Source organism: Rattus norvegicus, chromosome 13, assembly GCF_021556685.1.
Source record: "Rattus norvegicus strain SHRSP/BbbUtx chromosome 13, alternate assembly SHRSP_T2T, whole genome shotgun sequence".
In the NCBI taxonomy this organism is placed as follows: domain Eukaryota; kingdom Metazoa; phylum Chordata; class Mammalia; order Rodentia; family Muridae; genus Rattus; species Rattus norvegicus.
The window spans coordinates 80,729,864-80,743,796 of NC_141546.1; the positions used below are offsets into that span (position 1 = coordinate 80,729,864).

Sequence of the window (13,933 nt, forward strand, 5' to 3'; positions counted from 1 at the left end):
CTTTGACATTACCTAAAAAGTAACTCTATAGACTTACATGTAAGACACAGGTACTAGAAGGGAAAGGAAGGATTTAATGTGACTGCCGTATAAGCAGAAGAGAGGGCCCACATGTCTTTTGGCTTCACACTCTGTCTTCTTGAGATGGGCTCTCGTTAGCACATGCTTGCAGAGGCACTTCCCAAAGCTCTCCAAAAGCTCAAGACATCTCTGTGGAACATTCTAGGACTCTACTTTCCTTATGACATCAGAGAGCTATGAAGCACCAGGTGTTAAACTGTCTAGAAGGCAGGAACTTAGTTATGCACACAGCAGGACCAAGGGCCCGTCTGGGACGTGCCACCTTCAGAGGATCCTCTTCCACCACTCCTGGTTCAGGGCCTGCTAAGAAATGCCAGAGGCTCCTGAGCCCGGCAGACAAACAACTGAGCCTGGAGAGCCAAGTTCAACCCCAGTCAGCAGTTACACACAGTGAGTCAGCTCTGAGGAGTTCCCTACAGGATCAGTCAAGGGCCTTCGTGTTTGATCATACAAAGCAGTCAGCTCTGAAGGAGCCGACTACTACTCAACTCAGGGTTCCACTAAACCCAACTGATGTCTGGAGAAGGGAAACACAGTGGCCACAGCTCACTAAGGAAGCCAGGGGAGATCTAAGACTAAGGTGCTTAGGACTCCATGATTCATAGAAAGACCCGTGGGAGAAGTGTTTTGGAGGGCCTGTGTAAATGTCTGTGCAATGCTTATGTAAAGCACCAGAACACCAAGGCAGCAACCTCACAGAGACAAAGACAATGTGAAAACACTTGGAAAATGGTTTAATGTTTTACAACAGAAATCAGAACTGTACAGTTACAGTAAGTTTAATATATATAAAAATTACAGCAGACAAATGCATCTACATAAAACCCACCATTTCATTCTGATTCACTGGCACCCACACAATCTTTCCCAAGCCCTATCCCCTCTGGCAGCCCAGGAGGGGAATCACATCAAGGGCACTTTTAAAGAGACAGCACCGCTCACAGCCACCGCTTCCTGGGCCTCTGGAGCTATGAGCTGATCCCAGCAAGTACAACTGTTTGGGTTTCAGGTTTTCCAAATCAAGAAAAACAGATAACGAGGGCCAGTGCTCTGAGTTATCAGCTGAATCTTATAAAACATCCCCACTGAAGGAGAAATGGCTACGGACACTCTGGGGAGAGAGGCTACACAATAGCCACCCAGACTGCAGAGTCGTCTGAAGGAGAAATGTAGAGGACACCCAACTAACTACTCAGGAATTGCCACTGCCTCGTTAAAGCTGCTGGGCAACTCTGGAAAGAATCATGTACATCATCTTGTAAGTTTCCACACACAAGAACTCAAAAACTCACATTTTAAAGTACATAAAATAACATATTTTGGGAGGCCAAGGTGCCCGTTTCCTTGTGTTCCTCCCTTGACAACAGTGGAAAAACACCCCTGAATTAATATTAATTAAAAAAAAAAGGAAAAAAACAAGTGGGGAAGTTAAGATATTTAAAGACAGAAACAAACATCTTAAAAAAAAAAACACAATCAGCGTCTCTTTAAAACCAGCCCCCCGCTGGGCAGTCCTCAGTGACTCCACACTCCATGGGCACTGGTGGAGACTGTTGCCAAACAGTATGTACACTCAGAACCTTTCGTTTTTATTACACCTAGGCAGTGAAAACTGTTATGTTAATACATAGACACACCCAAAACATACAAAAATACTATTATTTCAAACTACCAAGAATAGGACAGCGCAATTATTTCATGCTATGACTTTAAGAGCATTACACTGAAACAAACAAGAAGTTAAACGACATTTTTTTTTAATATCCTGGAAATATACCAAAATATACATCTAAGCTTTGGAATTACTGAGGTTAGACTAATGCAAGTGCTGGGTAATCGTACTTAATACACAAGTCTAAGGTTCTGCAGGAAAGAAATTGTCTTTGGTATCTGCATCAGGCTAGTATTATTAACATTTGGATTTTGCTTTGGGATAGAGCTTGTATGACCCTAGAACCAAACCCCCCTCCCCAATCAACTGAGATTAAAAAGATCCATGTAAAAATTTCCTTCATTTGCAACCCCCAACCCACCCGCCCCGGATAAAAAGTCACAGGCATCTACCTAGCACAAAGGTTACGAAATACAATGCATAGTCGCACAGTGGTGCTGCAAAAGGAAACAAAACTAGAAACAAGATAAAGACAAATCTGATCATTGTTCTGCATGTTTCCTCACAAACAGGACAGCCACTTCCAAGCAGTTCTGGTAACAGAAAAGAGAAAGAAGGCTCAGAAGGGCCCTTGGGTTGAGACCCCGCCCCAAAGGTGAAAGCACCCAGCAGAGTAGCCAATCCTGTGCCAGCATCTTCAGCTTCCCCACTCTGTGGAGTCCATGGCCACACCGTAGCAGTGCCCAGCTCTAAGGCCCTGCGCTAAGCTCTGGTGCTCTGGTGGTGACCCTGGCTGCTGTCATAAAGTCTGTGGTGGTGATGGGATTTTGGCTTTTGTTTTGAAAAATCTGATGTTCCCATTTCCTTGATGCATGCTCTGCTTACAAGTCAGTCAGCAAGGGTCAAAGCTCCCGAGCGTGCATCTGAATGAATCCCTCAACTTAGAAAAGACTTGCTGCCCTTCTGAGCTGGCCAGAGGTGTCGACACCTACCCTTGGGCATGCCTCCAAGTGCCAGGATGCCACAGACTGGATTGAGGCTGAAGACTTCCCTTTTCTTTGGTTTTTTTGTTTGTTTTGAGTTTATACAATCATTAAGAAATCTTTGGTTTTGGCTGGAAATGGAAAAACAAAACAAAGAAACCACCCTCCCCTGGCTTATAGCAGCAGTATAATGACCTGACTTGGCTAAGCTTTTTCTTCCCCCAACTTTGGGGTTGGGAACTGCAAGTTAAGAACTACATTCAAAGAAAATGTTGAAAGGGCTGGAGAAGCAGCTTCCAGAAAGCCCGTCGGATATAAGATTGTCAAATAATAATTATTATTACAATATTAATAATAAACTTAAATATTTGGAAATTTTTTGGTCATGTCACACAGGAAACAAGTGAAATGTGTAGCTTAAGTCAGTGTAAATGAACCTTTGGTGTCCTTTCTACCAAGTCCTGGCAATGAGCAGAATCCCATGGCCTCAGGGGGGAACGGCGAGTCAGAAGCTGATGGATAGCCAGCAGTTAGAAATATGGGGCAGATGGGAGAGGGGAGCTGGCCGTCCTGGAAGGTAAGGTGGTGGGGAACATGGTAAAAGACCTGTGAGGATCCCTAGCAACAAAAACAAACAGGAGATTGCAATTTGCCCTCAGTCTGTAGTAGCTTAAAAGCAGAGACATTCAGAGGCTTGGGGATGGGCTGAGGGAGGGGCAGTCCCACCCCAGGTGACAGGTCTTATGATGCTATAGGCCAGAGTTTATGTTGCTGAGAAGAGGGAGGGCAGACTTGGCAACTCTGTAGGGTTGAGAGGAAGTTAAAGCAAGATACTCAGTCAGAGTTAGAAATGAGGTACACAACAGCTCCTGAATAGGCGGTGGGCAGAAACCCCACTCTTACTCACACCTAGCCTTCACTACCACATATGAGAGCAATAGCTGAGGGCCACTCTAGGAATGCTTCCTTCAGGGAGCCCTCCTGTGGACTGAGTAACACACACATTCCCACAGAAGCAGAGGTAAGGAGTGGGAAGAAGTCTTTCTCTCACCATTTACCATTTATAGTCAATGCAGTATGGTCACAGAACCTTGAACACACTACCCCCACTCCCACTGTTTGCAACTTTAAACCTAACCAGGGTAGCACTAACTAGTTCACTTCACTCCTATGTTTCCTCCTGTCATTCTCAGACCCCGAACACTCTCGGGGGGGGGGGGGGGGGGAGATGGGCATTGACTCTGTCCACTTTTCTCCAATGAGATCACATGAGCTCCCATGCAGATGCCTCCCTGTTGGAACTGCACTGTCCTGAGCTACCTGCAGACCTTGGGATGCAGCGACAGAGCTCAATACCACTATCAATGTAGGGAGGAAGCGTGAGGTTGCTGCCGTGGGGCTGTGGCTGTTGCAGTGAAGGGCAAGTGAAGAAGACACGGGAAACTGCAGGAGACCCCAGGTCCTCCCTCCCCAGCCAATCAGTCTGGCTTTCTGCTCTTCCTGACGGAGTTCTGGATTTGAGCCAGCACATGGTAAGGGTGGTGGAGACCTGTGCAGTGTGGGCAGACTCAGGGATGCAGACGGGTCCTAAATGGTTTCGTTCCCTCTCTCCACTCGGGAGCGTCACTCTCACAGCTGAAATGGTGTTCGTGATGCACACCATTCCTCCACAGCATTTGTTTCAGTGCTCTTACTGTCAATATCCCTATCACCACACGAACCTACCTACCACTCTGTAAAGCCACACAGCACTAACACTACTCCACATAATGTCAGAATGATAGCAAGTAAAGCTTCCGTGAAGTTCAGCAACCTGATCACATTTGCTGGTCTTCCCTCTCTCTCTCCCTGTCTGTGTTAACCAAAAGTATGCCAACCAATGAACTTCTTAACGTGCCAGCAGCCACATCCTAAAGACACCGTGGAGCAAGACAGCTCTATAGGAGAGCAAGAGAACATCATTTGGCTGCGGTCTGCTCTTCATCACTAACTCCTGACTGTTACTCTAACAGGTTGGGAGGGCTAGTTTTATTTGGATGAATTAGATAAAGGTAAATAAAAGTTCTACTACTATTTTTTTTTTGCACTCCCACAATTCTTTCTTAGCAAGAATATCAATATTTTGCTGAGCAATTTTACCAATCTTCACAGAGCAGCAGGGAAGAACAAAATCAATCTCTTCCCAAAGCCAGAGTAACCAAACAGACATCTTTCAAAAGGTGAGGAAGGTGTGAGGACAAAGGGAAGAACAGAGACGAGACGAAGCTTTCCCCAACCTCAGCGCTTTGCTCTATCGCCTTTGAGTCTGGAAAACTTAAGGATAAGCAATGTACAGCAGTGTCTTTGGTATCAAAATCAAATCCCACTCAAGTTCTGTGAGAAGGGACATGTTAAAAAAATTAGTTCTTGAGATATAGTTTATATTAGAACTCAGGAAGCCAAGAAAGTCTACCCCAGAACAAGGACAGAAAGGTCTTAAATTTTTTCCTAACCCAATATAATTTCTCGTTCACATTTCCCACAATCCTTAAATCATCACCCAATCCTTAAATGCCCCACCTCATTACAGGCGCCAAGTGTGTGGTTAGCTTTCGACTTCTTGGCTTGGATTCCTCGTCTGTGTTTTGGTCTAGACAAAATTATCCTTGGTATAAGAAAAGGAAATAAAGTTTTAAAAATGTTGGGCTACTACCAGCACAGCATTCACTACCATGACAAAAGAGGACTCATCTCACTGTCATTTTCCTCTCCATCCCTCGGGTCCATGCCCATCTCTCTCTTCCTCTGCACACCGGGACATGTGCGCACCCTTCCTCTGCCTAAGCTTTAGCTATGTGCAGGGGTAAGGGATCACCAATCAGGAGAGTCTGGCAGGTCTGGGGTGAAGGCATGGAAACCACAGACAGGAAGGCTGTAAACCTGCCCCCAACCCTGGGCACCCTGAACCTACTGGACACCCCATATATCACCTGCACGGTTGTTTCTGCATACTGTGCTGCATATCAGATCATATAGAGGCCTCAAACCCCCAACCCATTCACAGGGAATATCAAGTTTCCTTTGGCAAGACAGATACAAAGAAAAACAAATACACACAAGCAATATTTTCCTTCTAACATAATCAATTTCTCCTTTCTCCCAACCCAACCCTCCCTAACTCTATAAACAGGATCCCAAATGCATACAGCATCAATCATGTTTATCAACCATAATAAACATTAGTTCAACTAAACACTACAGCTAGAATTATTTCCACTATTTATAGAGATTTTTTTCTTATACTTATTTGGTTTTTCAGTCTAAAACCAGTTCTGTAACAATGCTAAGCTACGCTGAGGTATTTTATGAAGGTGCCAGAAGCTGTTACGCACGAGCATTATCTCACAGATTAAGGTTCCACCATTCAAAACAAAGAGGGAGGAAAAGAGGCAGAGAGATCCAGGTCACTGAGCATATCGACACGTGTGACATACTCCAGCTCACTGGTTCTAGCAGAGGCCAAGAGCAGAGGAGTCAGACTACGGATCGGTTTACTGGTCATGAGTAGAATGATGGTCAGAAGAAACCCTAGTTCACAAATCATAGCACATACTGGGTACGGACTGGATGATTTCTGAGGAAGATGCTCCCTGCCCACCCTGGTAGAACCTCACACTTACTCTCCAGAGAGGAAGAGAGGATGAAGCAGGGAGTGGCCCACCAACCTTTAATAATCAAAGTAACCCATCTCCACCTTTTCTATTGATGCTTGTGTGTACATTGTGGTGTCATCCATGCAAACCTGTGGGACAGTGTCTTACTCTCAGAAGAATGGCAAAGAATTTCTTTTCTTCCTCAAAAATCAAAAATATTAAGAAAGCCTTATTTTCACAAGTATCTGAAAATGACTTCAAAATGGTCACGGGTCTCTTTAGATGAACAATATGACATGGTAAATGCTGTTCACACCCACAAATGAAAGTGAACTCATACAGGTATAAATAATTACATCAATTTCTGCCCACTTGGACAATTATGGGTTTCAGGTCTTTAAGTATTTTTCTTACATTAGCATTGGTAATCTTAAATGTATACAGCTCTAATAGAGTCTGAGGAGTAAGTACACTTCATGTTCCTCAACTTCAGAAGCCAACATAGGGTTTCTGTTCAGGCTCTCTTACTGAGCTGCCGAGGCCCTTCCTTCTGCATTACCAAGTGCTCAGGTCATAGGCTGGTCTGCGAGTTCCTCAGGGCTGGGCCAGCCCAGGCTGCCAGCAGGAAACTGCCTTCTGCACACCAGGGCGGGCAGCACTGCTCCTCTCTTGAGGAAGAACAGGAAATAGATGTCTGTTTGCCTTCCTACTTCAACGACCTATTCTCTCTTGGTCAAGAAAGATTTGTGAGGATGACATGGCTTATGAAGAACGTCAGACTAGGAACTAAAGTATTTTTTCCTTCCATAACATCCCTATATTTACAAATGTACCTGGCATTTCCAGCAAGTTAAATGTTAATGACTGAGCTGAAGTGAAATATTGTCAAGCAAAAACCTGTGCTTCTGGATAGTGAAGAGATTATTTCCCTATCTTTCTAATAATCGAAGGATAGATAATAGACACAATAATATTAGAGAGGTATAATTGTGCTTTTCCCTAAAACAAATGAATAACAACACAGAACATACTGGCAAGATGATCACACCCAAACCCTTTCAATTGATTGATATTGTCCCTTTAAAAAATGTCTAATAAAGCTCATGAAATATAAGCAGGCTGGTCCTACGCAAGATGAAAGCCGGATTCCTTTGGTTCCATTTTGGAGTCACAAGTTACATAAACAGGATGGTGCTGACCTTCCTGACAACAGACACCAGCAAGTAAATGGACAGGAAGAATGTTTCCTCATTTTATGGAGCTGCCTATAGGGCTTCAGAGACATTCAAGGTAACAGAGCACTTTACTATTCCTAGAACAGCAATACTGCTCTTGTGAGAAGCCTTATAGATTTTTCTGTTGTCATTCAGATTTACACAGGAAATAAATAAAGTTTATGCCAAACTGCATTGCTTAAACAGGATTAAACAGTTACATTCACTACTCTCCAGGGAGGGCCCATTATCACAGGCAAATATAGTGTCCCTAAAAATGTATTTAAAATTTGTCTTTGGCTTACTCTGTGTTAACTAAATTTAGGGATGAAATAAAGTAAGCATAAATATCAGGGGGAAGAAAGGAAGAATGAAGTAACAGGTTATAACAACCTTCCTGGCGTTTATTCAGGAAACGCAGAAACTCTCGACTGCATGTTTCTTTTAGTCAGATGACCCCTTTAGTATCTATACTCTCTCAGAAAAAGGCAGCTGAATGTTTTAAGTCTGAGTACTTTAGCTTAGAAGATAGTTGTCAGCTCAAAGAGCATTTGAAATCATTAAAAAAAAAAAAAAAAAAAAAAAAACCAAGATGGTATCAAGTAAAAACTAGCCAAGGGTTTAATATAGTAGCATTAACAGAACATTTAGAGTGGTGATGGAAGCTATTGTAGCCTGAACACCCCCAGAGAGTTTAGTAGTGTTTCATGTACATATGTATAAAGTACCTTTCATTTCACAACTTAATTTTAAACACATGAAAAAGGGTAGGGAAAAATTAAAGTTATCTTTATCTAAAGATCCTTCTTCTCAATACAGTATTTATGCTGGTTTTAAAGTCTATCCTCAAAAATGAACTACATGAAAAGGCAGCAATCCCTTCTCAAACCCACTAGAGACCACAGACAGAGAAGGGACTGACGGACCACTGGGCTAGAACTTAAAATGTACTATCATTTTTAAAATCAAAGTCTGTAGGGGACTCTTATTTGGGAAAAAGACTCTTTTAATCACATTGGATGAAATAAACAGTCTTTCTCTGTCCTCCTTAACCCCTGGGCCAGAGCCCCTTGGGATCTACTTCCTTTGGTAGCAATTCTGGAGATTAGTGCTATAACTTCTAATCTGTCAGGTGGGTAATCAGCATTTCTCTCCCTGAATTCTCCCTCCTAACCTCCTGACTCCCAAGGGAGGGACTCTCTGCTAGGGGCAGAAACAGTATTGACAAGCATAAAACCATGCACACAGACTAAGGTTAGAGTGTTAAGTCAAGACAAAACATTAAATTAACGAGAGAAAAGGTGGGTGGGGAGGGGAGAAGCAGTAACTGACACGCCATGCTATTTACACACTGACTTAAACAAACTAGTAGCTAAAATCAAGGTAATGTCTGCCCAGAGGATATTACAATTTACCAACATAAAAGATTAAAAACAAGCAGCAACTTTCACATAAAATTAATCAAGAAAAATGAGTAAGAAATTGTCAGTAGCATCTATCTCCTCAATGTGTTTGAACTGCACATCACAACTAGTCCATCAGTACAGCAGCTTGCTAAAAATTGACTTTGGTTCAAGCTTAGTTTAAAAAACAAAACAAAACAAACAAAACCCCCACACCATACAAAACAGGTGGATGAGCATCTGTTAGCTTCCCTGCTTGCAGCTCACTGATTTTTGGAGGGATTTTAGGAAAAGTTTACAGTAAAAGAAATTATTCAGGGGTGAAAATTAAAGACTCTGGGAAATAACCAAAAGGAACCAAAAAAAAAAAAAAATGTTTCTGACCTTTAACATGACCTTCTCCCAACAGAAAAATAACAATAGAAGGTACACATTTGTGTCTGTCCCTGCCTCTCTGAATTTCTCTCTGCAGACAACTGCACAGAATCCAAGTTTCCTGTGGCGTAAGCAAAGTATCAGAAGGAGAACCACTCCCAGCTCAAAGTGCAGACCACCAGGACTGAAGCGAGTGCCCTCAGACACCAGATGGGACCCTTTCACTGCAGTGAGGGCAACTGAGAGCTTCACTGCAGTGATCCAGTCATTTGGGAAAACTGTGGTAGAGATAGTATAACAAGAGGACATTGGCAAATGGGGAATTTAAACTCTAAATTACCCTCATCCATCTTCATCCATTTTCACAAGCTCTTCCTTTTCAATGGGCTCATTTATGTAGTCTAGAAACACCCTGAAAACAATTACAGGAGCAAATCACTTTTTTACATAAAATAGGAGACGTATGTCGTCATCAGATCTACCTAGCAGGGGCCTAAGAAACCAGGAGACGCAGGCGGCTGTGTAGGTCCTGCTTAGCATCTCTCTGAGGTTTCACAGATCCCTGCCCAGCCAGGGAAAGGCCTGTCAGTCAGAGAGCTGAGGAAAATCTCCGGCTTGGAGAAACTTGTGACCCACTCGGTGGACAGGAAGTCTGTGACTCTCTAGAGGACCTCTCTGGGATACCTCATTAGTAGAAAACAGTCCAATAGAATTGCCTTAGAAAACAAGAAAGAGAACTGTTGTCCAATTTCAGTATGACAATTTGATTCTGACTAAGAAAATAAAAGGAAGTTTGGATGAAAAATTTTCATAAAATGAAAAAACAAGCAAGCAAACAAACAAACACTAACAGTAGGAGCATTTCTTTTTTTAAAGAGATAAGAAATTGGAGAGCCACCAAGTCAGGTGTCTGCAGTAGTCTTTGCTCTTTGGAACCAAACCCTGCCCTGCGACAGGCACAGCTGTCCCCGTGGACAGTGGAAGCAGCGTCACTGTTGCACCACAGGGTCTGGGCCTCAGGGCTGCTCATTGATTTGGGGGTGAGTGAGAGCTACAGTGCAGCAGGAACTCCTTCCTACACAGAAGTGCTCCAAAGGCACCACCTGATGGGGGAGGGGCGTGTGTGAAGCAGGAGTGTTTGCACACACTGCCTTCAGCTTCTGCACCAAGCCTCTTGCATAAGTGGCAAAAGAAAATCATTTTCTAGCACCTCTGTAAGGATAAGGAAACCAGCAAGAACATTCCCAAAAGTTAAGAACGTAAGTCTCCCTTTATCCCAAACCCTCCCTCCCCACAGTGTGGAGCTCACTGAAATAGGATCCAGGAGCGAGAGATAAACATGTTCAATATACATATATGTATATATTCATATACATATATATATAAACAATAACAGAGATACAGTAATACAGGCCTGCCTAAATTGTACCAGTTAAGAAAGGAACCCCAACACAATTGACACGATTATAAACACCTTGTTATGACTTCATGGCCTGTACAACAGGCCTATAAAAATGATTTTTTTTAAAGAAAAAAAACCAAAACAAAACATAACAACAATAACAAAAAAAAAAAAAAAAAAAAAAAAAACCCAAAAAGAAAAAAAACCCTTTCCTCCCCTGGAACTGGTAACCCACCTTAGCTTGTCACCATGACTGCTGGAAATGATAAGTAGTCCTTTCACTTATTTTTGTCTGTCTGTTTTTGATATTTTGTTTCTGTTTTTTTTTTTTTTCTTTAAAATTTTTGGTTAGAAAGTTCTCCAATCCATGAAGCAATCCTGAAAAGACATTGTTTTTATTATAAAATTAGGCAAACGTTGTCCTGTCTCCATTCTTTTTTTTTGTTGTTATGTGTAATTTTTTTCTTCTCTCCATGTCTTCCTCATCCTCACAACATGGTGGGAGGAAGCCAATGACAGGCGTCATGTTTTAGCCAGCTGATAGCCAGCCTATCACCCTGCAGTGAGGAAAGCCCCAGCTCTGCGTCCAGCTCACTGTGCCTTGGAGGCAGCTGTGGTGGTGGAGGCAGCCCCGCTGGCAGAGGCCACTGTGAACAGAGAGTTCTGGATGGACTCAGTTGAGGTGGAGGAGGCATGAAGGCTGGCTGTAGGTGCGGAGTTCCCTGTGGAGGCTGCAGCGGCAGAAACCAAGCTTACTGGGTTGCTGGTGAGCAGAGAGAGGTTCTGAGGGTTCAGGAACAGAGGGGCAGTCACGATGTTGGGGGCTCCTCCTGCATTGGCGAATACCAGGTTCCCAGTTGCATCCAGAGATGTTATTGGAAGAGAGCCACTAGAAGCAAGAGCTATAGATAAAGAGTCCAAAACAGAAGAACATTAAACTTCATCCTGGAGAAGCCAGACACCACAGCTGACAACATCAGCTAACTTCGACTCAGTAGCAGAGTGTGACTGTTCCTGACTCTTCCCTCCACTGTGATGCTGTACCGACACCAGCTTGTTTAGAGTTGAAAAGTCAATTTAATGGGCATGAGTTCGACAAATCAATAGGGAGGAGTCATGAGAGCTAGGTTAGGTGCCAGTCAGTCATGTCTCTATTTTTTAAGTTTCATTTACTTACAAGTATTTGCTAAATCTAATAATTTTATCTTTTCAATGGAATTGACTTAAAACTGCCTCCATTCAAGACTACTTATTAGTGATTGAAGTATTAAAAATGTATTTAGCTTTTATCAACTTCACTGCCATTATTTGAAAAATTCAGGAATAAATTTCATATAAAATGAAAGCTATCTTTGAGAAACCTTTAGTCAAGAGAACATTTATTTATCATTAAGTAAAGAAAAGAGTATGATTTTAAAAATTTGCTTTTTTACTTCTAGGGGCAGACCCTTGACTCTCGGTGGGGATGGAACTGGGCAATTTTACTTGAAGAAGCTTGCCTTGAGGTAGTTTTACTTGAAGAAGCTTGCCTTGAGATAGTTTTACTTGAAGAAGCTTGCCTTGAGATAGGTTAACATCGGGAGGAAAAAAATCTACCTCCAACTATTCACATAATAAGTTTAGAATTCTTGGGACAGGGGTTGGGGATTTAGCTCAGTGGTAGAGCACTTGCCTAGCAAGCGCAAGGCCCTGGGTTCGGTCCCCAGCTCCGAAAAAAAGAACCAAAAAAAAAAAAAAAAAAAAAAAAAAAAAAAAAAAAAAAAAAAAAAAAAGAATTCTTGGGATATACCAAAGTATTTATTTGTTGTTCTCACAAATTAGCCTGTACATTCTTCTACAAAACTTTTTTACAGGACTATCTTCTTGACCCCCAAGAACAGTTTAATCAGCATCCGGCTCTCCACCTCACCCTTCTCTCTGGAGAGCCCACTCCCACCCCTCAGGCGTACCAAGTAGGACAAACTGCTGCTCACCTTGAATGGTTGCCAGTGTACTGTTGCTCATCAGGGCCGGGCTGAGAGCCCCACCCAGGGTCCCCGGATTGAGACTGAGTAAGGCACCTCTGTAAGTGAAAAGAGGGGTCACTATACTGCCACATACACAGACCATCAATCTGACACACACCCAAGCTGACGAAACAGAGACCCTCATCTGGGGACACGTCTGAGAATCCTTGTAATTTTCGGTAACTTTCATATGGTTTAGTTAGTGCTTCCCAGTTACTGCTTGCTGCTGATTACTTGTACAAATGCTCTGCATAAAATATGAAACTTTAGTCACTGACTTTTCTTTGAATTACTTCATTTATTTTTTTCTAAAAGGAAAAAACTTGAAAGGATAATCCTTATATTGACAATAAAAACATAAAATCACCATACAACATTCATTGCTGTTCTATTCAGAATAGCTAGGAAAATGAAATTAGCATAGACTGATGAATGGATAATGAAGCTGGTACAAATACACAGTGGATAGATGTAGAGAACATTAGCCTAAGTGACTAACCTGGGCCCAGACTTACAAAGGCTGCCAAGTCTCTTTCATATACGACTCCTAGCTTTGAGTCTTTAATGTGTCTAACTTGGAGTATCTGTTCTTTCATCAAAAAGCATGAAAGGGTCCTGGAGAGGGCGACAACAGGTCCCAGTGGGGTAGGGCATAGTAGAATGCATTGGTGTGACAACAGGAGGAAAAACCAGGGCGAGTGAAAGGTTTGAGCAGAGAGAGCAGTGAGGGACGGAAGCGGAGAAGGAAGGCAGGTCAACAAAGCTAATAATATATGAAAAAGCCTTATGGAGACCCATGTGTAAGCTAATTAAAAACATATAAAAAATAAGGAGTTTGAACAGAGGTACCCTACATGGGTAGACAATGTTGTTCCTAGAAGATACAGACTATTAAATAAAAATCTTGGTGCCACACCCTGGCACTCGAGTTGCTGCAGGATATTTGATCACACTCTGAACCCCCAGATTATGCTAATTACTGAAAAACCTTTCTCTAGTTGTGGTGTGGCTCAGGCCTTAGCACACACCTTTAATTCCAAACAACGAGGATAAGGTTAGTTTGTAGAAGGAAGCACCTATGTTTGAAAGTGGCAGACAAAGTGATGAATCAGAGAAAGATCTGACACAATAGAATATACCCAACTACTTGAGAGGCTACTTTAGAGAGCAGCATGGGGTGGGATGGGGAGAGAAAGAGAGAAAGGAGGCAGTTTTACTGGGACAC

The 13,933-nt window shown here is 42.6% G+C and overlaps 1 protein-coding gene across 4 annotated transcripts in view; it reads right to left on the bottom strand.

The window, feature by feature from the left end:
* Positions 1-797: 797 nt before the first annotated feature.
* The window catches only part of Pou2f1 (POU class 2 homeobox 1), a 142,708-nt gene continuing 129,572 nt past the window's right edge, over positions 798-13,933 (bottom strand). For 2 of the 4 annotated variants that reach the window (XM_087579916.1, XM_087579917.1), the window contains exons 15-18: positions 12,676-12,764; positions 10,938-11,604; positions 9,641-9,712; positions 798-2,286 (exon numbers count right to left, since the gene is read on the bottom strand). In XM_087579916.1, the coding sequence (XP_087436042.1) occupies positions 11,294-11,604; positions 12,676-12,764 (400 nt within the window). In that variant the 3' untranslated portion in view covers positions 798-2,286; positions 9,641-9,712; positions 10,938-11,293. 4 annotated transcript variants of the gene reach the window in all.